The sequence below is a fragment of the Lagenorhynchus albirostris genome, chromosome 2 (genome assembly GCF_949774975.1).
Source record: "Lagenorhynchus albirostris chromosome 2, mLagAlb1.1, whole genome shotgun sequence".
NCBI classification, from domain to species: domain Eukaryota; kingdom Metazoa; phylum Chordata; class Mammalia; order Artiodactyla; family Delphinidae; genus Lagenorhynchus; species Lagenorhynchus albirostris.
The window spans coordinates 185,899,213-185,921,064 of NC_083096.1; the positions used below are offsets into that span (position 1 = coordinate 185,899,213).

The 21,852-nt window shown below is 63.4% G+C and overlaps 2 protein-coding genes across 5 annotated transcripts; both read left to right on the forward strand.

Annotated features, from left to right (window-relative positions):
- The first annotated feature begins 53 nt into the window (after positions 1-53).
- Positions 54-13,013, forward strand: SDF4 (stromal cell derived factor 4). 3 transcript variants are annotated; one of them, XM_060141774.1, is made up of 7 exons: positions 54-198; positions 3,260-3,612; positions 6,369-6,505; positions 7,037-7,150; positions 11,296-11,454; positions 11,658-11,833; positions 12,484-13,013. In XM_060141774.1, exons 2-7 carry the CDS (start codon positions 3,308-3,310, stop codon positions 12,658-12,660), a joined length of 1,068 nt encoding a protein of 355 aa, XP_059997757.1. In that variant the 5' UTR covers positions 54-198; positions 3,260-3,307; the 3' UTR covers positions 12,661-13,013. The 3 variants fall into 3 exon arrangements, with proteins under 3 accessions (XP_059997757.1, XP_059997759.1, XP_059997758.1); XM_060141776.1 differs by lacking the exon at positions 12,484-13,013 and adding an exon at positions 12,010-12,477; XM_060141775.1 differs by lacking the exon at positions 54-198 and adding an exon at positions 308-1,298.
- Positions 13,014-16,096: 3,083 nt separating this feature from the next.
- Positions 16,097-18,919, forward strand: TNFRSF4 (TNF receptor superfamily member 4). Of its 2 annotated transcripts, none has more exons than XM_060142856.1 (7): positions 16,097-16,238; positions 16,493-16,615; positions 17,043-17,150; positions 17,408-17,474; positions 18,119-18,315; positions 18,461-18,589; positions 18,688-18,919. In XM_060142856.1, exons 1-7 carry the CDS (start codon positions 16,097-16,099, stop codon positions 18,756-18,758), a joined length of 837 nt encoding a protein of 278 aa, XP_059998839.1. In that variant the 3' UTR covers positions 18,759-18,919. The 2 variants fall into 2 exon arrangements, with proteins under 2 accessions (XP_059998839.1, XP_059998838.1); XM_060142855.1 differs by having other exon boundaries at positions 18,698-18,919.
- Positions 18,920-21,852: the final 2,933 nt, after the last annotated feature.

The window sequence follows — 21,852 nt, forward strand, 5'->3', positions numbered from 1 at the left end:
GCCGCCCGGGAGGGCGGTGAGGCCGCTTCCGCCCGGGGGAAAGATGGCGGCGCCGGCATCGGCGCGGGGAGGTCGCACCGCCCTGCGACCCGCCTCTTCCCGGAAGAGTGATGGCCGCGGCCTAAGAGGTGGCCCGTTGGAGGCGTCGCAGGCGCTCGGGTCGCGCTCGGTGGATCCTGGGTGCGGCGAGGGAGGCCGGTGAGTGAGGGTCCCAGGACGTGACAGCCCCTTCCCGGCCCCGGGGCGGCGGGAAGGCGGCGCGCCGCAGGCCGACGGGGCCTCGGGCGGCCGGCGTCTGCTGCCGGCCCGGCCCCTCGGATGCCGGAGTCGGGGGTCGGTGGAGCCGGGTCGGCGGCCGCGGCCCCGCCGTTCGGGGGGTGGGGAGGGTCCGAAGTCCGGGTGAGGCCCGGGCCACCTGGCTCGGCCCGGGGCAGTCGTTGCCAACGCCGTGTGCGACTCCTGAAGCCGAGGACGGAGCGTTTAGAAAAAGTGTTTGCGTTTTAACGACGCTGTTCTTACTAGTTTCACCAGAGCGGGCACCAGGGCTGTCCAGGAGTCCGGGATGGGTCCCCCAGTCAGCGGGGCTGACCCTGCTCTGAAATCTCTTCCCCTGGGGCGGGAAGTGAGCGGCTGACTCCTGTGCTCACCACGGTACAGAAACGTTGTGAATGGAGGGGAGGAAGTGCCCGACCTTCTGATGCCTACACGGTTATTTGGGGGTTACTCTTTGTGCAAAATATCATGTAAATAACATTCTCTGTACTGCCTATCAAGATAAGCAGAATGTGGGATTGACTGCTCTTCCCAGAAGAGTCCAGTCTTTTCGGTGTTTATGGCCACCAGTCAGCAGAGTGGCGTTAAGGCCAGGAGGAAGTTGTCTTGGTTTGCTCGTGGGCTTGGGGAATATATGCATCGTGGCAGAGCAGAAAGGCCTGCTGTGTGGACAGTGTGATGGGTGCTGGGGCGGTGCCCTCAGAGAGGGACAAGTGGAAGTTCCAGTAAATGTGGTTCAGGGGACGGTGACCACGCAGAGAGCACAACTGGTGGGTTCTCGTGGGTGTGGGGAGGGTGCAGGCCCTCACAGACACGGAAGGAGGGACGTAAGGCGGCCCTTCCGTGAGAGTTGCGCCTCCAAGGAATGAGCCAGCTGAGCTGGGAGAGCAGGATCTCGTCCAGGGGTCCAGATAGCGCCTGGGCCCAGAGGACCTGAAACCGACGGAACGCGTCTCTGGGTGATAGTAGAGCGAAGGGTCTTCTGTCTCGGCGCAGAAAAAATTCACTGAGCAGCAGAGTGACAGGTAAGGAAAGAGTTTATTACTGTAGGACGCCTGTGAGAGATACAAGCGGGCAGGCGGGGAGCTCTGCCCTGAGAACTAAGCTACATTTTTATAGCGGAAGGAAAGTGGGCAGGGGAGAAGACCACCTTCTTCCTCATTCTTGAGTAGACGTCACCCTTCCATCACCAGTTCCTCCTCCTTGTCGGGCGGGGGAGTTTTCTCGTCCCTACGCGGTCAAACTGGGACTGTCATGGCGCAGTGGAAATGAGCAGAAAGGCGGTAACACATACTAAAATATGGGAAATCATCTCAGGCTTCAGTGTAGCGCCACCTTGTCCTTATATTTTTGTTTTTAGCTTGCGCAGAGGAGCGTGTCTTAGGAACCATTAACTTACTGACCTTAGCGGGCAGGATGTGGGTCTCATTCCCCCATTTTATCGTCCCGGGGCATGTCTTGTGCTTATGTTGCGTGGTTTGTTGCTAAGCAAGCCTGCTTGGTTTTGTGGTTAAGCAAACCTGCTTTCTAGAGTGATCATTAACTTACAGGGGTCTCCCACACGTTCTTCTTCATGGATGATCCCTTAGTGGGATTAACTGTTTAGTCACCTGCTTTGTCCCTTTACCCTGTCCTTGTCAGACCGACTGAGGTGTCCCCGTGCCAGGGGAGGCGTTGGTCAGGAGCGCGCAGGGTACAGAAGAGGCATCAGAGAAGCAAGTGGTGGCGTCTGCCAGCCGGGGAGGGCCTGTGGCCCTGGCCTTGGGCTGCGCTGCCAGCCAGCACAGGTGCCTGCTTGGCCTGATGGAGGGCACCGTGGTTCGAACCCCTTGTGCCTCACCTTGGACACCACCCTGGCCTGGGGGGCTTCCCTCCGCTGCTCCCTGTCAGGCCTGCTGGAGGGGGGCCTCCGCGGCACCTGGGAGGGCCGGCAGGCGTTTGCTGGGTGGACAAGCTCCAAGAGGAACACGTTAAGGGCAAGAAGGTCCTGAGGAGTGCAGTGGGGAAGTGGGGGGGGGGCCTGGAGGAGGAGCCGTGGGGGCGGGAAGGCAGGCGGCCCGGGGTGGGCAGCAGATGTGGGAGAGGCCGGGTGGCCGAGTGCTGGGTGTGAGCGCCTGTGGCCCTGGGGTCCCTGACGTGGACAGAGGGTGGCCTTGTTCCTTCACCGCCAAGCCCGGGCACGCCCAGGGTCACAGACTTCCTGGGTACTCTGGCCTTCTCGGTGTTCGTGTGTGAACGTGAGCAAGGATGCCTGTGTCTGTGTGTGTGTGAGCACGCGTGGGCGTACGTGTGGATGCGTGCCTGTGTATGTGTGTGCATTCGTGTATGTGCATGAGTGCACTTGTGTGTGTGTGCCTGTGTGCGTGTGTACACGCTGTGTTTACGTGTGTACATGTGTGTGCACAAGGGTCGTGGAGGTGGGGAGGGGGAGGGGTGGTGCCCTGCCCGGTGGGTTTGGGCTTCGCTGGCACCAGGCCCTCACAAAGCCTTGGGGCGGGGAGGCCGAAGCTGAGGCGGGCAGGTGCCTTCGTCAAGGTCCCGGAGCTCGTGAGCGCTGAGCCGGCATCTGGAGAGTGAGTTACGGTGACTCTGGGGCCAGCCTCCAAGGACAGCCGTGCTGGGGGCAGCTCGGTGGGCCTGGAGAAGGGGCAGGGTTAGCGGTGCAGGGCGTACCTTGAGGCAGGGCCACCTCATCGTAGTTGGAGGGGGGAGTGGAAGAAGGAGAAAACAGGATGCCCAGCCGTAGGTCCTGGAAAGCAAGGACTTCTATTTCGTGTTACAAAGTAAACGTCTCTTTAGAGAAGTGTTTGCTGGGGCTCCATCATCTTCTGCACCCTCTTCGTGGACCATTAAGTGCTGGCTGGGACCGGGCAGCCTCAGGCTGCTGGCCGCAGGCAGCTGTGCTGGCTGTGGGGCCTCCCGCGTTGCCCTGGGTGGTAGGCGGGCTGTGATCACCACCTCCTCACCTGCCACCCCCCTTCCCCAGCTCCCGGCCACACTCGCAGGCCATCCTGCAGCGCAGACCCCGGCAGCCATGACCTCCAGGCAGGCTCCCCTCTGTGGCCTGGCCCCTCGCTGCCTCTGGCTCCTGGGGGCTGTCCTTCTGATGGACGCGTCCGCCCGGCCCGCCAACCACACGTCCGCTCGGGAGAGAGTGGGTAGCAGGGAGGAAAACGAGATCCTGCCTCCGGACCACCTGAACGGGGTGAAGCTAGAGATGGATGGGCACCTCAACAGGGATTTCCACCAGGAGGTCTTCCTGGGCAAGGACACGGACGGCTTTGAACAGGACGCGGAGCCCCGGAGGAGCCGGAGGAAGCTGATGGCCATCTTCTCCAAGTAGGTGCTGCTGGGGCCTGTGGGGGGGCGTGGGGGGCTGGCCTCGGCCTCCCTGTTGGTCCAGTCCTGGCTCTGCGCGGCGCCGAGGTGACGAGGCCCCCCTCGGTGACGTGCTGTGGAGGTGGTGCTGTAACACGAGCTCCTGGGAAGTTGGCAGCGTGGGAGCTGCGAGGCGGCAGCCCTGAGCTGCGCCCTGTGTCCGGCGGGGGCTCAGAGGGCGTGGGGAGGGCTGCATGGGGCAGAGGCGCCAGCACCCTGCTGCCCGTGGGACTGGTCGCAGTGCCAGTTAGAGGCAGGGCCCGTGGGCGCGGAGCTGCTGCCGGGCACGGTCGGCCGTCGGCTCCGCGCCGCCATCAGCGCTCCAGTGAGCGTGTGCGGACGGGGCTGTACTGTTCTGCTGGCCTGGAGCCACGACAGGTTGAGGTGATGGGCGGACAGGGCCCATGGGGCAGGTGGTGGGGAGGGAGAGGGGTGTGGCCCGGGGACACCAGGCGGGCCCGATGGGTCTGCTCTCCGCACGCGTTGTGGGTTAGGCGCCCGCAGGCCATGGGCTGGTCCGGGGCTCTGCCTCAGCGCCGGCCTGGCAGGTCTCAGGCTCGGTACTGGCGATACGGTGGCCGCCAGGGTCATGTGCCAGGACGCACGATGGGTGGCTCTTGGTTCCAGAAAGGAGACTGACTCTCTCGTGGGGGGCTGTGCGTGCACACAGGGGTCACGCGGCCGGGGGACCAGCTCTGGCAGCATCCCCGTTGGTGAAGTGGGGGACCAGGGGCGGGGCGGCGGCCCCCCGAGGCGCCTAGCCGGCCGCCTGGCCCCCTGGATGTGCCCTCTTCAGTTTGAGGAACTGATCGTTGTCAGCGGCTGAAGTGACCGAAACCTTGTCCGGCGCCCAGACCTCACTGTCTCGTGAAGCCGGGAAGGAAGCTGTGAGCGGGGCCACAGGGCACGTGGCTTCTTCCAGGGATCAGCAGGGCAGCCGCGTGCACCAGGCCGAGGGGACCCCCGGAGTGGGGAGGAGTGGCGACAGAGCCTCCCTCGCAGCTGCTCTGGGAGTGGGAGTGGGGTTCAGGTGCAGAGAGCAGATCACCGGGAAACGCAGAAAACCGGGCTCCTGGGGCCGTTGCAGCTGCACGGCTGCATACGCCCATGTCAGGTGTCTTCCTTATACGTCCCGTGTCTAACAGGTTTGTCATCGGGGAGCGTCTAGCCCGTGTTCACCTTCTCAGTCGGACCCCCCCCCCAGAGCCGTCCCACTTGGAGGTGCCACCGTGGGCCCTGTGGGGCCCCCTGCAGCTGCTGTTGCCTCCCCTGCACCCTGCCCGGGGCAGATCAAACACGTAGCCTCAAGACCTAGGTTGCGTAGCACCTCTCAAGTGAGGTTTTTATTCTGGAGTGGTTTTAGGTTTACAGAAAGATGCAGACCGAGGCACACTTGTGGAAACTGAGACACTACGGTGCTCTGTTACTGTTCCCCGCGCTCCAGGCTGCAGGTCACGCGCTGCCCCAGGGTCCTCGTTCTGCCCGGGGTCCCATCTGGGAGGCTACTTTTTCGTGACCTTGACGGTTTTGGGGAGGACCACTCAGGTGTTTTGTAGCGTGTCCCTGATTTGGGCTTTGTCGGCTGTGTTTTCTTCTGGTTAGACAGGGGTTGTGGTTTATGGAAAGAAGACCCCAGAGGTGAGGTGGCGCTCTCGTGACATCACATCAGGGCACCTGACGTCCGCACGACATCACGGGGGCTGTCGGCCTGGTCACCTGGCTCAGGGGGGATCTGCCAAGGAGTGTCACTCCTTGTCCTGTCCTCCCGTCTCTCTGGCAGCCACTCAGAGGGGCAGCCCACCCTCCCGGGGGTGGGAGCGAAGCTCTGGGGAAGACCCACCGTGTGGTCTGGACTCCCGTAAGGAGGATGGACGCGTGGGTGTCGTCTGCACTTTGGTGGGGACGCAGCTCCGCGCTGTCGGTTTGGCTGCCCACCTCGTTCCAGCCTTGGCCGCCAGGACCTTGTCGTTGCCCACCCCTCCCACCCCCCGCCCCTTGTGAGCGCTTCCTTCCTTTCTTGCACTGCCAGCCACGCCAGCTTCCCTTCATCTTGTTGTGTTCCCGCCTCAGCCCTAGAATCACCCAGTTCTCTGGGGAGCGCTGGTTCGTTTCATGGGAGAGTGGGATTTAGAAACGAGGACCTGGCAGCGGGTGTGGGCGTTGCTGCTGGGGTGTCCTTGCCTGTGGTCCTTTCCTGTGTGTGTGTGCGCCAGCCCGTGCATACACACGTGTTCTGACCCATGTCCGCTGGTGTGCACTAGCCATGCACACACCCACATATGCACGTGAGTGTGTGCAGAGTGTACAGCTGCCGGCACACTTGCACCTACAGCTGTTTCTTTGTCTCGCTGGCTGTGTTTGTGCGAGTAGACACGACTGTGCTCCAGTGTCTGAGCTCCAGCCCTGTTACCAGGGACTCCTCGTGAGTCCCAGGTGTGTGGGTCTGTGGACCCCGTCCTGCGGCAGGGGGGAGACTTGTTCCCCTCGCTGTGGTCCCGAAACGGATGGGGTAGTGACACTGCCCAGCGTCCTCCCTGATTCCCCCACTGTGTCCCCCACATCCCCCCGACTTCTCCTGCGTCACCGTTGGGTGGGATGTGTTGCTGTTCGTGGTGGTTTTGTGGCTGCCTGCAGAACGCCTGTGGCCATCCTTCTGTCTGTACACCCGTCTGTCGGGGTGCTGGAGGCCTCGCCTGACACGTCTCGTGGGCCTGCAGGGTGGATTTGAACACCGACAGAAGGATCAGTGCCAAGGAGATGCAGCGCTGGATCATGGAGAAGACGGCCGAGCACTTCCAGGAGGCCATCGCGGAGAGCAAGGCGCACTTCCGAGCCGTGGACCCCGACGGTGACGGTACGGCCAACCTCGCCCTGACCCTGGTGGCCTGAGGCTGCTGGCGGAGGGCGGTGCCTGGAGGTGTGTGCGGGGGCGGGGCTCCAGGCCGAGGGCCCAGGAACGAGGAGGTGAGAGGCAGGAGGGGTCTGCAGGTGCTGCCGGCCCAGGAACGAGGAGGTGAGAGGCAGGAGGGGTCTGCAGGTGCTGCCAGGGAGACAGATGCCAGCTTGCCGTGCAGGCGGGGACCACGGGGCTAGGCTCTGTCGTGAAGCTTGGAGCCGTGTTTTGCTGCCCCTGCCTCTACAGATGCCCTTAGCACCAGGATTTTGGATTGATGGCTTAAAGTAACTAGATACGTCTTTTTAAAATGTTCAGTGTTGGGACGCCCCTGGCGGTCCAGTGGTTAAGACTCCTCACTTCCAATGCAAGGGGCTCGGGTTCGATCCCTGGTCGGGGAACTAAGATCCCACGTGCCCCACGGCGCGGGCAAAAAAAAAAAAAAAAAGCGTTCGTTGTTAAACCTCCTAACAAGCTGTCTTGCTCTTTCAGGCCATGTGTCATGGGATGAGTACAAGGTGAAGTTTTTGGCAAGCAAAGGCCATGATGAGAGAGAAGTTGCTGATAAGATAAAGAATAAGTGGGACCTGAACATCGACGAAGAGAGTAAGGGCTCGGCCTCCCGTGGCCAGCGTGGCGCGCGTGACAGCACAGATGCCGGGAGGGAAGGGGGCGAGGCGGGTGTGGCCACAGCCGGGTGCTCCCACGGGGCCGCTAGGCAGAGCCCCCAGGATCCCCCAGGTGCCGTGGGTGGGTAGGTGCAGCCGGCGGCCTCAGGTGGGCTTGAGCTCCGGGGAGGAGGTGGCGGAAGCACCGGAAGCGGGTCTCGGCTGGGACAGGTCCTCAGCGCCAGATGAGGTCCGACCCTGGGAGTCGGCAAGGCCGGGGGGGCTCCTGCCTGCGGTGCCTGGAGGCCGCAGTCCCAGCCGGCTCTCCCCTTAGCTTTTCAGAGACGTTCCTTTAAAAACCCGTCTCCCTGGTACAAAATTTGACGCCTTTAGCTGAGTTCTGAAGCACCACTGAAGAGTTCTCGTGACCTTCACTGGTTACTGTCTCCAGCTCTGTGCCATCCCGTCCCTCCCGGGGGTTCGTTCGCAGCCGGGTGTCGAGTTCAGCTTGTTGGGGGCTTTGTCAGAGCGCCGTGTGCTTCCTGTGTTCTCCTGTTCGGTCTCTACTGGGCAGGTCGTCCCTGCCATTGTCATCCAGTGTGTCGTTTTCTCTTGATGGACACGTGAGTGCCGGATTTTTACCGGGACGTCTCTGTGCCTGTGATGCTACCCTGTTTGTCTCACGTGCACCTGGCCGTCAGGGTTGCGTCATGGCCTCCTGCTGGTGTCTGTGGCCCTTCCCGCGTCTGCTTTGTGACGGCTGGCGCTGTGTTCTTTGGTCGAGGGATGTTCGTTACTGTTATGTGTGTAGACGTGCTGTGGGCGCCACGGTTCTCTGTCAGGGTTGGTGTTTTTGGCACTGGACTCTCGTCTGCCATCAAGGTTGCGATCTGCGCCTTGTTTCTGTGTGTGCTCTTTAGTTTTTAGTTCCGAATTTCGCTTGTTCCCTGCTGTGGTGCAGGGAAGCCATTGGCTTCTGTATGGCAGCCTTCCCTCCTGTAGCCTTGCTGTGCTTGCTGAGTGGCTCCAGGAGTTTCTTGTCGATTCTTTTGGGTTTTCTACGTAGGCGATCGTGACATCGTTGAACAAAAACGGTTTATTTCCTCTTCCCAATCAGTGTCTCTTTTATTCCTTTTCTTGTCTTAGTGCAGCAGCTGGACTTCCCGTGCTATGTTGAAGAGCAGTGGTGAGAAGGGCCATCCTTGCTTTCATCTGAGTTTGGTGGAAAAGCTTCGGCTTTCTCGCCACTATGATCTTAGCCGTGGGTTTTTAGTGGGTATTCTATATCAAGGGGACGAGTCCCCTCTGTTCCTAGCGTGCTGAGAGTTTTCGTCATGAATGGGTGTTGGATTTTGTCAGATGCTTTTTTGCATCTATTGATACGACCACGTGATTTCTTTTCATTAGCCTGTTGATGTGAATATCAGTTGAATTTCAGACGTTGAACCAACCTTGCCTACGTGGGATAAATCCCACTTGGTTGTAACGTGTAATTGTTTTTGTATGTTGTTGGATTTGATCTGCTAATGTATATATATATTTTTTTTTGTTTTTTTTTTTTGTTGTGGTGGTGGTGGTGGTGGTACGCGGGCCTCTCACTGCTGTGGCCTCTCCCGTTGTGGAGCACAGGCTCCAGACGCACAGGCTCAGCGGCCAGGACACGAACCCGTGTCCCCTGCATCGGCAGGCGGACTCTCAACCACTGCGCAGCCAGGGAAGCCCCTGCTAATATTTTGTTGAATGTTTTTGTGTCTATATTCATGCGAGACATCAGTCTGTAGTTTTCTTGTGTCCTTTTTGCTTTTAGTGTTAGGACCTCAGAGGATGAGTTAGGAAGTGTTCACTCTGTTTCTCTCCTCTGGAAGGGATTGTGGAGATTGGTATGGCCTCCTTCCCACATGTTTGGTAGAATTCACCTGTGAACCGCCCTTGAGACTTGGTTTTTCCAAAGCGTTTTGTTTTTTATGGGTTACGTAGAGGTTAGCTTTATATCGTGAGCCAGCCTGAATTTCTTGGTAATAGATGGGTTAAGCTCATTTCTGTTTCTATTGATATTTCTTTTTTTTCCTTTCATCTTTCCCTCTGCTAGTGTGGGATTTAGAGACCCCACTTTCCTTTTCTCAGCAGTCACATGACCCTATCTGGTGGCCTGACAGGTGTGAATGGGGCACCCAGCTTTCCAGGTGTGCCCATGGGGGCTGCCCATTGTGGGCAGGGGTTTTGTATCTTACAGCTTTACTTTTTTCTTCTCAGTCCATCGTTGACCGTCTAAGTCAAGACCATTTTACTCTGTTCTGGGCAGTATAGAGGCCTCCTTCCTAGTTTGTGTGGTGTCACCCAGGATTTTGGTTCTGCTGGTTTTTATTTATTTAATTTATTATTTTTGGCTGCGTTGGGTCTTCATTGCTACGCAGGGGCTTTCTCTAGTTGCCGCGAGCGGGGGCTACTCTTCGTTGTGGCGTGCGGGCTTCCCATTGCAGTGGCTTCTCTTGTTGCGGAGCATGGGCTCTAGGCGTGCGGCTTCAGTAGTTGTGGCACGTGCGCTCAGTAGTTGTGGCTCGCGGGCTTTAGAGCGCAGGCTCAGTAGTTGTGGTGCACGGGCTTAGCTGCTCCGTGACACTTGGGATCTCCCCGGACCTGGGCTCGAATCCGTGTCCTCTGCATTGGCAGGCGGATTCTTCACCACTGTGCCACCAGGGAAGCCCCTCTGCTGTTTTTTAAAGCCTGTAAATAGGATGTTATTTCTTCCTGAAATGGTTGTTGGCCATTTATGTTTGTCTCCATTTTGTGTTTCCACTGTTTGTCCTGGGTTCAGACCGTCCCCCGAATGTGTCCTTTAGAGGTGTCCGGGGGGCCCCTGTCCTCCTCCTGCCAGCACTGGACATTTAGCACTGGCTCCTGGGTAGCTGCTGGCCGTCTGTGCCTGCTTGTCTGTCCTCAGCGCCCTTTCCCTTGGGTGTGTGTGGGGTCAGGACGTGTTCTTCCTGGATCTAGAGCTCATGGTATCTCCATCCGCCCAGCCCTCACCTCACTCCCGTGTGTTCATGAGTCTGGGGTGGGGGAGGGGGGTGAGCAGCTCTGGGGGATCAGAAATGAAAAGCGGCTGTCGAGGGTCCCAGAGGAGGGAGAGCGTGGGGGGGGGCTGAGCTCACGTGGCCCCCCGGGGCCGCCGTCCCCTGTGCTGCAGACGGGGTCCCTCCAGGCCACCTCCAGCTTCTGGTGCTGCCAGCGTCCCTGCTTGTGGCCACTGCTCTCCAATCTCATCTCCTCTTACACAAGGACACCAGGGCTTAGGGCCCACCTGAATCCCAGGTGGTCTCGTCTCAAGAACCTTTACTAATTTCACCTGCCAAGACCTTTTTCCCAGATCAGGTCGCGTTCGCAGGCTCTGGGTAGACACGGCAAGGCAAGCCCATGCCCGTCCCACCACTCCTGTCCCCGTGGCCGGGCAGGTAGGCAGTGGGCGATCCTGTAGTTGCCACGGCTCTTCTGTCCTTCTGTCAGAAGGCACGAGGTGTGAGGCCACAGGCGTTGTGTGGGGTTCTCCCCGTCGCGACCGGGCCGGGCCCGGCGTCCCTGTTCCCAGCCGGAAGCTGGAGTTGGGCCCCGGGTGAGGGTGCGGATGCTGCGCCGGCTTCTCCCCGCTCCCTGGCTGGACACCCAGCCCGTCACCGACCACCGGCCCCAGGGCCCCTCGCCGGGCCTTCCCACAGTGGCAGGGGTAGCGGGGATCGCACAGGGGACGCGTGAGTCATACCTGGAAACTGAGTTTTCCCTCAGAGCCCTACCCGGGACAGTGCACGGGCGGAGACGGAAGGGAAGCAAGTCGTGCCTTTGTTCCCACAGAGCCGGCGGCCCGCTTCCCGGGAACGAGCGGGGGCGGGGCTGTGTCTAAGGGGGTCTGTGTCCGGGGTGGGGGTGGGGGTCTGTTTCGGTTGAGGGTCTGCACCTGCATCTTGGGGCGTCTGTGTATCTGCGCCCCAGGGGGCTGAGGACCCCTCCGAGGGCCAGGCCCTTGGCCCCGCGTGCCACCACATCCTGAGCTGGCCCCCCCTGCACTCGGGCTGCGTGTCTCGGAACTTTCTGGATGCGTGCAGGGGTCCCGTGTGCGTGGGTCCTCACGGATGCGCCTCTCTCTCTCAGCACAGGAAGTCCTGGAGAACCTCAAAGACCGCTGGTATCAGGCGGACAACCCGCCCCCGGACCTGCTGCTGACGGAGAGCGAGTTCCTGTCGTTCCTGCACCCCGAGCACAGCCGCGGCATGCTGCAGTTCATGGTCAAGGAGATCATCCGGGACCTGGGTGAGGCCCAGCCGCGGAGGTCAGCACGGGCCGGTCCTGGGCTGGGTGGCCCGCGGGGGCTGTACGGCCGCTGTTTGGGGTCAGGCCGAAACCACACAAACTGAAAACCTGGCAGCAAAGCCCCGTCAGTTGAGTTTTCTCCGGAGTGGCCTCAGTGGTCCCGCGCCCGCTGGAGTCTTGACGTCTGCCCCCGTGTCCCGCAGACCAGGATGGTGACAAGAAGCTCTCGCTGTCCGAGTTCATCTCTCTGCCCGTGGGCACCGTGGAGAACCAGCAGGGCCAGGACGTGGACGACGGCTGGGTGCGAGACAGGAAGAGAGAGTTCGAGGAGCTGATCGATGCCAACCGCGACGGGATCGTGACCGCGGCGGAGCTGGAGGTGGGTGTGGGGCCCGCTGCTCCGGGCAGCGGGGTCGGCCTGGCCGGACACTGGGGCGGGAAGGCTGCGCGCCGCTGGACCCGCTTCCTGCCTCGGGAGTGTCTTCACTGGTGTCGCGTGTAGGTGCTGCGTGGGGCTTGTTTTTCCCCATTGCTGCATGAGTCATTTCATTTTAGCCGGAGCTCTCTGATCCCTGCTGATAGCGGCGGGACCCCCGGTTCAGGAGCTCCTTCCCCTCAGCACTGCCGCCCCGGCGGCCAAGCCGGTCCGTGTGCGTGTGCCCCGCTCCAGGGCCAGCCTTCCCCCTGTCCTGCCCTTCCGTGGGCGTGGAGCTACCCATGCCGGTGCAGGCTGCCTGTCCCTGAGCCACTTCCGGCCTGGCACCCACCTTCCAGAACGTTCTAGAACATTCCCACCTCCCTGCCCCGCAGCTTCTGTCCCACTAGCTCACGGAGTATTTCCAGCAAGACCTCACCTCCTGGAGCTGGTTGTGGTGTCACAGCCCCGCTGAGGCAGGGGTGCCAGCCTGCATGGGGCGTCCTCCGGGCGGGGGGTCTCGGCTGCGTGGCCGGATGCGGGCTGAACGTGAGGAGATGCCTCTGGCCCGGGGCGGCATGGGCTGTGGCGGGGCTGAGCCGGGGCCCTTGCAGGACTACATGGACCCCATGAACGAGTTCAGCGCCCTCAACGAGGCCAAGCAGATGATCGCCGTTGCCGACGAGAACCAGAACCACTGCCTGGAGCCCGAGGAGGTGCTCAAGTACAGCGAGTTCTTCACAGGCAGCAAGCTGGTGGACTACGCCCGCAGCGTGCACGAGGAGTTCTGAGCCGCCGCCGCTCCCCGCCCCGCCCCGCCCTGTCCCTCCCGCGGCGCCTCGATTCCCGCGATTCCCGCGTACCCACTGCTTCTCGCTTCCGAGAACTGGAGCCCTTCTGCCAGAGGCACCGGCCACATCAGGGCCTGCGGGCTGGCCACACCGTGGGAAATACGCAGCTCCCGCCGTTTCCTTGAAAACTGAAAGATGAAGGCTTTGCTGGAAACCAGCAGCCGGCGGCTGGGGGGTCGGGAAGGGGCCGTGAGAGCCGCCGGCCCTGTGGCGTTCAGTCTCCGAGGAAACGCTAATACTGGTGACAGGAATCACATTAATTTACTTTGAAATATAGTTTCCTTTTTCTCCCAGCTTCATTTTTTTGGTGGGAAAAAAGACACGTAGACGACTTCCGATGTCTGTGGCCAGGCGGCTTCCACTTGAAGCTTTGCGGTGGGCGGTTTGGTTAGAGCAGGGGCTTGCTAGCGCCGGTGGTCACCTGCGACACGGGGGAGGATGACACGGGGCTGCCAGGCGGGACGGTGTCCTGGTGGGGGACAGGGAGGGGCCGTCTGCAGGGCGGGAGTTGGGGATCTGGGCTGCAGATTTAAAGTCAGGAGCTGGAGTCCAGGCTTGGGTGAGGCCACCTGGGACGGGCTGGGAGGAAATGGGAGTTTGGGGTGGAGGGGGCTCTGAGGACGAGCCCTGGGCCCCCAGGGCACGGGGCTGGGGGCAGAGAACTGGGGGAGTCCCCAAGAGCCACCCAGACTCCTGGCCTGGGGCGGGGGGGGGCGGGGAGGGGCGACCTGGGGGGTCAGGAGCCTCTGGCGGGAGGGGTGAGACCTGGTCCCCCCCGGCTGCGGTCCCACCACCACACCGGGCCCTTCCCCCAGGGTTGGCACGCCCGCTGGCTTGGCTGGGGTGCGGGCTGGGGGGATGTGGGCAGTGAGAGTTAAGTGACAAGGGAGGGTCTCCACTCTACATACCCACGAACCTGGCCCCCCGCCGGGCCCCCCTCAGAGCCCTGAGCCGTGGCCCATGGTGCCTCGGTGGACGGCTCACCCGGCCAGGGGGTCCGCACGGGCCTTTGAAGGCCCTGCTGGGGTTGGAGGCTCAGGCCAGGTGGGCAGAGAGGCTGCCCTGAGCTGCCCACGTGACCTGCTTCCGAGCAGCGTGGGGAGGGGCCGGGGAGGGGCCGCCGCAGAATCTGGGCCGGTTTCCAGACAAACAAGAGGAAAGGCTTTTCAGAACTGCGACCAGAAGGCGGGGTGGGAGGGCGGGGCCCGTGGCTCTGGCCGTGTGGGTGGGTGGCCACCAGCAGGTGGGACGCTGGGACAGAGGTGCGGGCCGGCCCCCGTGCGCTGCCCAGAGTCGGGGCCTTGGGCAGGGGGCGGGCGGCCTCCCCTGCCATGGCCCCCATAAGGCATGGGGTGCTGCCCGCCAGACCCCGAGTTACCTCCACCTCAGCAGCTATGGTTTGTCTTAAAATAGTTTTTCTCACTGTCAGTGGGAGACGGGGCACAACACACACACACACAAGTGTGCACAGCAGGCTGCCTGGAGCCCTGCCCCTCCCCCATGGACCCTCCCTCTCTTTGGAGGCTGAGGGCGACGACCCTGCGGTGGCCCCTGCCCGCAGGCGGAGCTGGCTGGCGGAATTTCCCGCAGGTGGGCAGGGAGCCCCACATCCTACCTGTGCCCCCAGGAGGTGGGGGGTTTCCAGCCACTGCGGGAGGCCTGCACCCCCCCCCCCCACCGCCAAAGCTTCAGGTTAACCATTAAGCAGATAATCCTGTCTCGTGGTTCAGATTTAAAAGCACCAAAGCCATACGGCCTCCCTGCCTTGGGCCACCAGGATCAGAGCTTTGCATGAGAGGGAGCATGTACACACGTGTGTGCGTGCACGTGTGCATGTGTGTGCATGGGCACCTGTGCTCCTCCCTCGTGCCCCACGGGGGGCCGGTACAAAGGCCCTCCCCACCTGTCCTGAGGACACGGGAGCTCTCTTTCCTGTCCCAGTGGTGCTGCAGGAACACCCTAAACCTGGGGTGGGTGTGGCGCAGGGAGAGCCTGGCATGGCCTCCAGAGTTTTTAGGGAGATAGCCCCTGCCCGGCCAGGGGGCAGAGCGGAGAGTCTGTCTTCACGGGACACCCCGCCCCAGGCACATGCCCAGGTGCTCATGGGAGCACACATCCCGGCATGTGGAGCCAGCGCCACACACGCGTGCTGCACACACGGCTGGTGCACGCTCCCAGGCACACGCCACCCCCAGGGCACCGGGCAGGGCTTGCCCAGCAGCACGTGTTCGGTCTGCTCAGGTGGCTTGCAGCACAGACGTTTACCCTCTGCTAGTCCTGGAGGCTGGATGTCCAGAGACCGAGGAGTGGGCAGCGTTGGTGTTTCCTGAGGCCTTTTTCCTCCCTGTGTCCTCACGTGGTCGTGCCCTGTTCGTGTCTGTGCCCTGCCCTCTTCCTCTTGTAGGGACACCAGTCACACTGGATCAGGCCCACCCTGTGACGCCACCCAGCCTTTATGGCCTCCTGAGAGGCCCCGGTCTCCCAGTACAGCTGCACGGGGATCAAGCTTCCACGTGTGGGTTTAGGGCACTAACGTGGATTCAGATGCCTGCTGTGTTCAAGGACGCTCAGCTGCTCTCTCCCTCTCACACCAGCACACACCCTCACATGCTTGCGCACCCACTGTGGGCACTGGTCATGAGGCATCTGACCCACCAGGGCTGCTGGCATTGGTCCGAGCTAGTTTTGGACACCTGGGCCAGTGACCATGCTCTGGAGCCCTGGACGCCACCAGCCCTCCCCCTGCACCTGGTGCCTGACCCAGTGTGCTGCCCTGGCTCGCCCATGTGCTCCGGGCAGCCTTTTGTGGGGCAGGGGTGAGGACTGGCCTCAGGGTGAGCCCCCCGCTCCTCTTCAGGGCTCTGCCCTGCAGAGAGGGGGGCGCCCAGGAGGAGTGAGCCAGGTGGAGGGATCCCAAGACCACCCCGGTCTGGGCAGCTTGGCCAGGCTGGGCAGGGCAGGGGGACAGCCAGGATGCCTGGTGGAAGGGGCTCCAGTTTCCTGTGAGACAGGAGTAGGAGGGGTCCAGGGGGAGGGGTCAGTGCAGACCGGCTGGGCTGGAGGACCTGGCCTGGTGGCCCTGGCAGGGGTCAGGGGGCTGCGGGTCCTCACTCAGGCCCCGGATCTGCACACTGCAGCTGCTGGCTGGGCCGAGCCTGAGGCCCACGGCCGTTATCGCAGGGTTGGGGGCCTTGGCGCCCAGGGCAGAAGAGAAGCCCAGGACCGGGACACAGGCTGCCTTCCAGTGCTTCCTGGGGCCTCCTTCCTCCTGGTCCCCTCCTCCTGCCCTCCCCACCCCTCCCCCGCAGCCCTTATAGCCACATCCTGCAAGGAAAAACCCCAGACTCCCGAGCTGTGGGGCTGAGAGCAGCCGAGAATGCGCGTGGGAGCCCAGCCACCCAGGGCTCCGGGCTCGGCCTTCCTGCTCCTGGGGCTCGCGCTGGGCGCTGCGGCCCAGCTCAACTGTGTTGGGGACACCTACCCCAGTGGCAGCAGGTGCTGTAAGGAGTGCCAGCCAGGTGAGTGGCCTGGACGTGGAGTGGGGGAGGGGTGCCTACAGGGACCCAGGATGAGGGGACGGGGAGGGGTCAGGGGACACAGGGACCTACAGATGGGGTCACGTGGTGAGGCACCGTGGGGCGAGTGGACTTAGGGCAAGCGGGTGACCTGGAGCCATGCCTGGGATGGGATGGTGGGCCAGCCAGAGGCGGTCGGGGGCTGCTGTGGGGAAGGCCAGGCTGTGGGGAGCTCTGAGCCCGGCCTCCCGTGGCAGGTTATGGGATGGAGAGCCGTTGCAACCACGCCCGGGACACGGTGTGCCGTCCGTGTGAGCCCGGCTTCTACAACGAGGCAGTCAACTACGAGGCCTGCAAGCCCTGCACACAGTGCAACCAGAGTGAGCACCGCCAGGCGCCCCGGCCCCGCTGGTACCCACTTCACACGGGGCCTCGGAGCAAACTCCAGACCACGCCGGGGCCTGCCCTCCCCTGCCCCAGAGTACCACAGTCAGCTGAGGCCACCCACGGGGCTCCTCTCCCTCCCAGAGGCTGAGTGGGTGAGACCCAGAGTCAAGGACCACAGAGGGTCCTGAGCAGGCTGGAGGAGGGGTGGGAAGAGCGGGCAGAGCTGCCACGGGGTGACCCCTGGGGCTGTGTGGCCAAGAGGGACATGGCATCCGGGGATGGGAGAGGACCAGAGGCCACCCAGCTGCAAGGGGGCAGCTGGCCCTGGGGAGATAGCTGCAGACCCTCAGCCTCGGTCCCCCAGCCTGCTCTGTGTCTCTGGCCTCCCCACTGACTGCGCCCACCCTACCCGACCCCCAGGAAGTGGGAGCGAGCCCAAGCAGAGATGCACACCCACGAGAGACACGGTCTGCGGCTGCAGGCCGGGCACCCAGCCCCAGGACGGCTATGGCTACAAGCGTGGAGTTGGTGAGGGGTGCCTCTGGAACCATGTGGAAGGAGCATGTCCCTCACACGCTGTCACCTCCCCTCAGCACCCCGACCCCAGGCTTGGCCGAGTGCCCTCTCCCCCAGGCAGGTCAGGCCAAGACAGGGGCTGGGGGGCTCCCAGGTCGTGGCCAGTGGATGGCATGTAGGCAGAGAGGGGCTGCTGGAGGCCCTGGGGGGGTGAGCGTCTGGGCCCCCCAGGGGTGGCAGATGGGCAGAGCCTGCTGACTCTGTTGCAGACTGTGCCCCGTGCCCACCAGGACACTTCTCCCCGGGCAACGACCAGGCCTGCCAGCCCTGGACCAAGTGAGTGTCCCTGGGGCTGGACGGTTTGGGTGGCCTGGGGTCTGGGAGCCAGGGGTCAGGTCTGGGAGTAGGAAGCTGCTGGCTGGGAGCTCCGGGGCCCGGCACCCCGTGACCCCTTCCCCCCCATGTTAGCACCCCCACCCCCCCGACGTTGGTCCCTGCCCCGCCCCCACGACCCCTGCTCGGCCCTGACCCAGCCTTCTCCCACTGACCTTCCTGCTGGGCTGGAGCGGGGAGGCCGTGAGACCCCAGCCCAGCCCGGGAGGGTGTGAGACCCTCACTCATTCACAGCTGAGAGGCCCCCGTCCTTGTTGAGCTGACCTGGTGGGGGCAGGAAAAGATCAGGCAGGGGTTTGGGAGAGAGGGGTGCAGGCGGGAACAGGTCAGGGGAGCGGGTGTGGGAAGCAGGCTGAGAAGGGGGGGGAGGCCGGGGGAGGCCCAGGCTCCTGGGGGGTGGCAGGGACCTTGGCCTCTCTCCTCGCCGCCTTTGGGCTGGACTCTGATGCTGCCTGAGTGACCTGCTGTGGACCCCTGTCACCCCTCACATCTCCCTGGTCCTGCCCCAGTTCTCGGCCCGTCCCACTGGTGGGGGACGAGTGGGGTGGGGGACATTCTGGCCTGATCAACACCTCTGCCCCGCTCAGCTGCACCTCATTAGGAAAGCGAACGCTGCAGGCGGCCAGCAACAGCTCGGACGCTGTCTGTGAGGACAGGAGCCCCCGACTCACACCCGCCTGGGAGACCCAGGGCCCCGCAGCCCGGTCCACCCCTGCTCAGCTCACCACTACCTGGCCGAGGGCCTCACAGGGGCCCTCCACGCCCCACGCAGAGCCCCCCAAGGGTAAGGGGGCCTGGCCCTCCCCCAACCCAAGGGGGGTGGGGTGGCGGGGAGGGTGGGTGGAGCTGCCCGCTGGCCGGGTGCAGCCCTCCTGCGGTGGACTCCTTCCCTGGTGGACCCCACCCCAGCGGGCCCTGCCTCCCCACAGGCCCTGAGCTGGCCGCTGTCCTGGGCCTGGGCCTGGGCCTGGGCCTGCTTGGCCCCGTGGCTGCCGCGCTGGCCTTGCTCCTGCACCACAGGGCCTGGAGGCCGACGCCCAACGCCCCCAAGCCCCCCGGTGAGTGTTCTCGGTGGGCCCCAGAGCGCGCTGCCTGCGGGAGGCTGGGACCCCGCCCACCTCCCGCCCCCCACCCCTCACCCCTTCCTCCTCCGCAGGGGCAAACAGCTTCCGGACCCCCATCCAAGAGGAGCATGCCGATGCCAACTCCAGCCTGGCCAAGATCTGAGCAACGTCCACTGGCGTAGAAGCCGGCACCCCTCCGCAGGCCGGGGCCCCCAGACGCAGGCCGTCCCACCCGTCACCCCCGGACCCTGGCGCCCTGTCCCCCCGCCCTGTGCCGTTTTAGGCGCTCCTGGGCGGCACCCTGGGCCCTGCTATGTATGCTGTGCGTACTCCCCACCCAGGGTGGCCCCAATAAACGACGTTGGCAAATGTGGGCCTCTGACTAGGCACCAGTGGTCTGAGGGCTGCACACACGGGGGCTGGCTGTGGGGTAGGGGCTCCCCTGGCTCCCTCAGAGACCTGGGGCTGCTGTCCTGCTCGCTGGGCACCTCCCAGCGCCTCTGGGGAGCGTGGCAGCCAAAATAAGTGCATGGGGAGCCGCGAGCCCTGCCTGGCAAGCGCGATGCTAGCCCGGCCCGACGGACCCCACGCACCCACTCTGGGGAGCCGCGGGCCCTGCCTGGCAAGCGCGATGCTAGCCCGGCCCGGTGGACCCCACGCACCCACTCTGGGGAGCCGCGACCCTGCCTGGCAAGCGCGATGCTAGCCCGGCCCGGTGGACCCCACGCACCCACTCTGGGGCTACTTGGGAGGGCCTGGCAAGCGCGTTGCTAGCCCGGCCCGGTGGACCCCACGCACCCACTCTGGGGAGCCACGACCCTGCCTGGCAAGCGCGATGCTAGCCCGGCCCGGTGGACCCCACGCACCCCCTCTGGGGCTACTTGGGAGGGCCTGGCAGGGGCTGCTGGGTGGGAGGGAGCCCTGAGGAGGCCCTGGTCCCAAAGGGGGTTTTAGGACAACCCCTCAGGGTCTCTGGGGCCCCTCCCAGGAGAGGGCACGAGCGTCTGTTTCTTCTCAAGCCCCACGCCCTGTTAGACCTGAGTGTGTGGTGACCCTGGGACCCCCACTGATGCCTGCAGGGCCCCCGAGTCCCTCAGGGAAACTGGAGGCTTCTGACTGGGCTGACCTTTCGTCCACCCTGGGCGCGAACAAAATGTGCAGCTTTATGTGAAAAGGTTCCCAGGTGGGAAACCCAAGCGTCCGTGGGCACCAGAGTGGGCTGTACGAGGCCGAGTGGTCGGACAGGCCCGCTGGCTGGCACTGGGGGCAGCCCCTGCTCTGGCAGCTGCGCAGACTTGGGGCCGAGCCCGCCCTGGGGACACCGGGCTGAGCCGTGGGCTGTGGCCCGCCACCCCTCCCCCCCCACAGCGCCCCTCCGTGCAGGCGAGGTGGGCGGGTTAAACGGCTCATCTAAGCGCCGGAGCCGTGGGCCAGCGAGGAAACGCTCCACAGCCCATAGGCAGCCCATAGTTTGCGCCCTCGGGGTTTCTGATAGATTTAAGAGCTACTACTAACTGAAATAAAAGACCACCGAGGTGCTGGGCGGGGGGTCAGGCATGGGGTGGGGGTGGGAGGTGGGAGCAGAGAAATGCGACAGCCCGAGGCCCCCCACCGGTGGACCTGGCAAAGATGCACACCTCTGAGCTCCCAGCCTGCTACCTCCCTTCACCCACCTGTGGGCCAGGACTGGGCATCATCCCACAGGCCAGCGCCCTCACAGCGGCCAAAGGTCCGCCCCTGACACGTGTGCTGCCCCCCCGCCCCCCAGTTTCTCAGGCTGGCTTTCTCCGCAGAGCTGCCCTGGAGGCCCTCCCACCTCTCCTCAAACCTCTGAACCCTGGCTGGTCCCTTGGACCTCCCGGGGGCAAAGAGGAGACCGAACCATCCACGTGTTCTTGGAAAGATCTCGGGTTGCAGCAGTGAACACAATACGTCCTCTCTGCCCTGGAAACGGGCAGCAAACAGGCACCACTGGCCTGGGGCCTGTGGTCCCTGGGCAGTGTGCTGGCTGTGCAGAGAAGCTAAGGGACCTGATGAAGGGGCCTGGGGGAGGGGCCAGATCCTTGGAATGGAAGGTCGAAGGTCGTGGGCTTCCTCCCCAGACTTCCCAGCTGCGAGCCCCCCACCTTGCCCCCAGCCTGGTGGCTCCACCTCTGAACAGCTGACGGGTGGGTGGAAGGAGGTTGGTCACCTTCACTTTCCTCGGTTGCTGCCGCTAAGCACGCTCTCCACTCCTGTCTCTGCTGACAACCGCCCCTCCCGTGTGAAACCCCGCCAGAGCTCCCCCCACCCCCCGGGGGGCCCACAGGCACCCACCCTGGCTCCTCCCTGCTCCAGGGCCCCACCTGGCTCCCCATCCTGCCCCACAGCCCTCCAGGTTAACCCCTGGACTCTGCTTGGGACCCTCTGCCCCCTGGACGCGCGTCACTTGTGTGAGCTGAGACAAATGATGAAAAATGTGACGAGCTGCTCAAAGAGGATAGGAAAATACCGCGAGCAGATAGAAACCATCTCCCCCGCAGCGCCCGGTTACAGAAGCTCGCGGTAACCCAGTGCCTGTGTGGGAGGGGCCTTCCGGAGCCTCAGGGACAGGAGAGCAGGCGCAGGCCCCCAACCCCGACGGCGCTTTTGCCTCTTGTTACACACAGCCCTGCCTCTGGTTTCCTGCTGCTGCGGGTGGCAGCCCCCCTCGGGCAGACAGCTGCCCCCTGGTGCCTGATGGGCTGGCCCAGCTTCCAGAAGGGCCAACAGATATGATCTTGTCAGACAAACGTCATTTGTAGGGGATTTATCATATTTTCTCAGGCGCTTACCAGAATTGGGGTGATGCCGTCCTGGTACAGACCGGACCGCTCAGGCCTTGAACACGGGCAGAAGGGCCAGGACTGCTGAGTTCTCCACTCCTGACCTTTCCCTGGGGTCCCGGGATGGCTCAGACCCTCCTCCCCATCTAGGAGCTGAGCCGAGGCCTGGGGGGTCCTCAGACAGGGTGGCCTCACCTTACCCCCTAGCAGCCAGAGCTGTCCTGGAGACCCCTCCCTCTCCTGCAGGGCCCAGCTGCTTCTCTGAGGAGGGCCCTGCGCATCCTGGGACTTGAAAACGATAGTTGAGTCACAAAACTGCTAATCCCTGTCATTTTCCTCTGAAAAGGACAGATGCCCCATCAGGCGAGGCGGCAGCTGCAGGTCTCAGAGGGTCTCAAACCAAGTCTTCTGGGTCTGCCCAGGTCACCAGGTCACAGCCGGCAACACACCTCC

Excerpts from the sequence above, each read along its gene's own strand:
- SDF4 (XM_060141774.1), top strand. The coding sequence starts at position 3,308 with ATGACCTCCAGGCAGGCTCCCCTCTGTGGCCTGGCCCCTCGCTGCCTC. Across the intron at positions 7,151-11,295 it reads CCTGAACATCGACGAAGAGA|CACAGGAAGTCCTGGAGAAC; the intron begins GTAAGGGCTCGG and ends TCTCTCTCTCAG. Across the intron at positions 11,455-11,657 it reads GGAGATCATCCGGGACCTGG|ACCAGGATGGTGACAAGAAG; the intron begins GTGAGGCCCAGC and ends CGTGTCCCGCAG.
- TNFRSF4 (XM_060142855.1), top strand. The coding sequence starts at position 16,097 with ATGCGCGTGGGAGCCCAGCCACCCAGGGCTCCGGGCTCGGCCTTCCTG. Across the intron at positions 18,316-18,460 it reads CCACGCAGAGCCCCCCAAGG|GCCCTGAGCTGGCCGCTGTC; the intron begins GTAAGGGGGCCT and ends GCCTCCCCACAG. Across the intron at positions 18,590-18,697 it reads CAACGCCCCCAAGCCCCCCG|CTTCCGGACCCCCATCCAAG; the intron begins GTGAGTGTTCTC and ends AGGGGCAAACAG.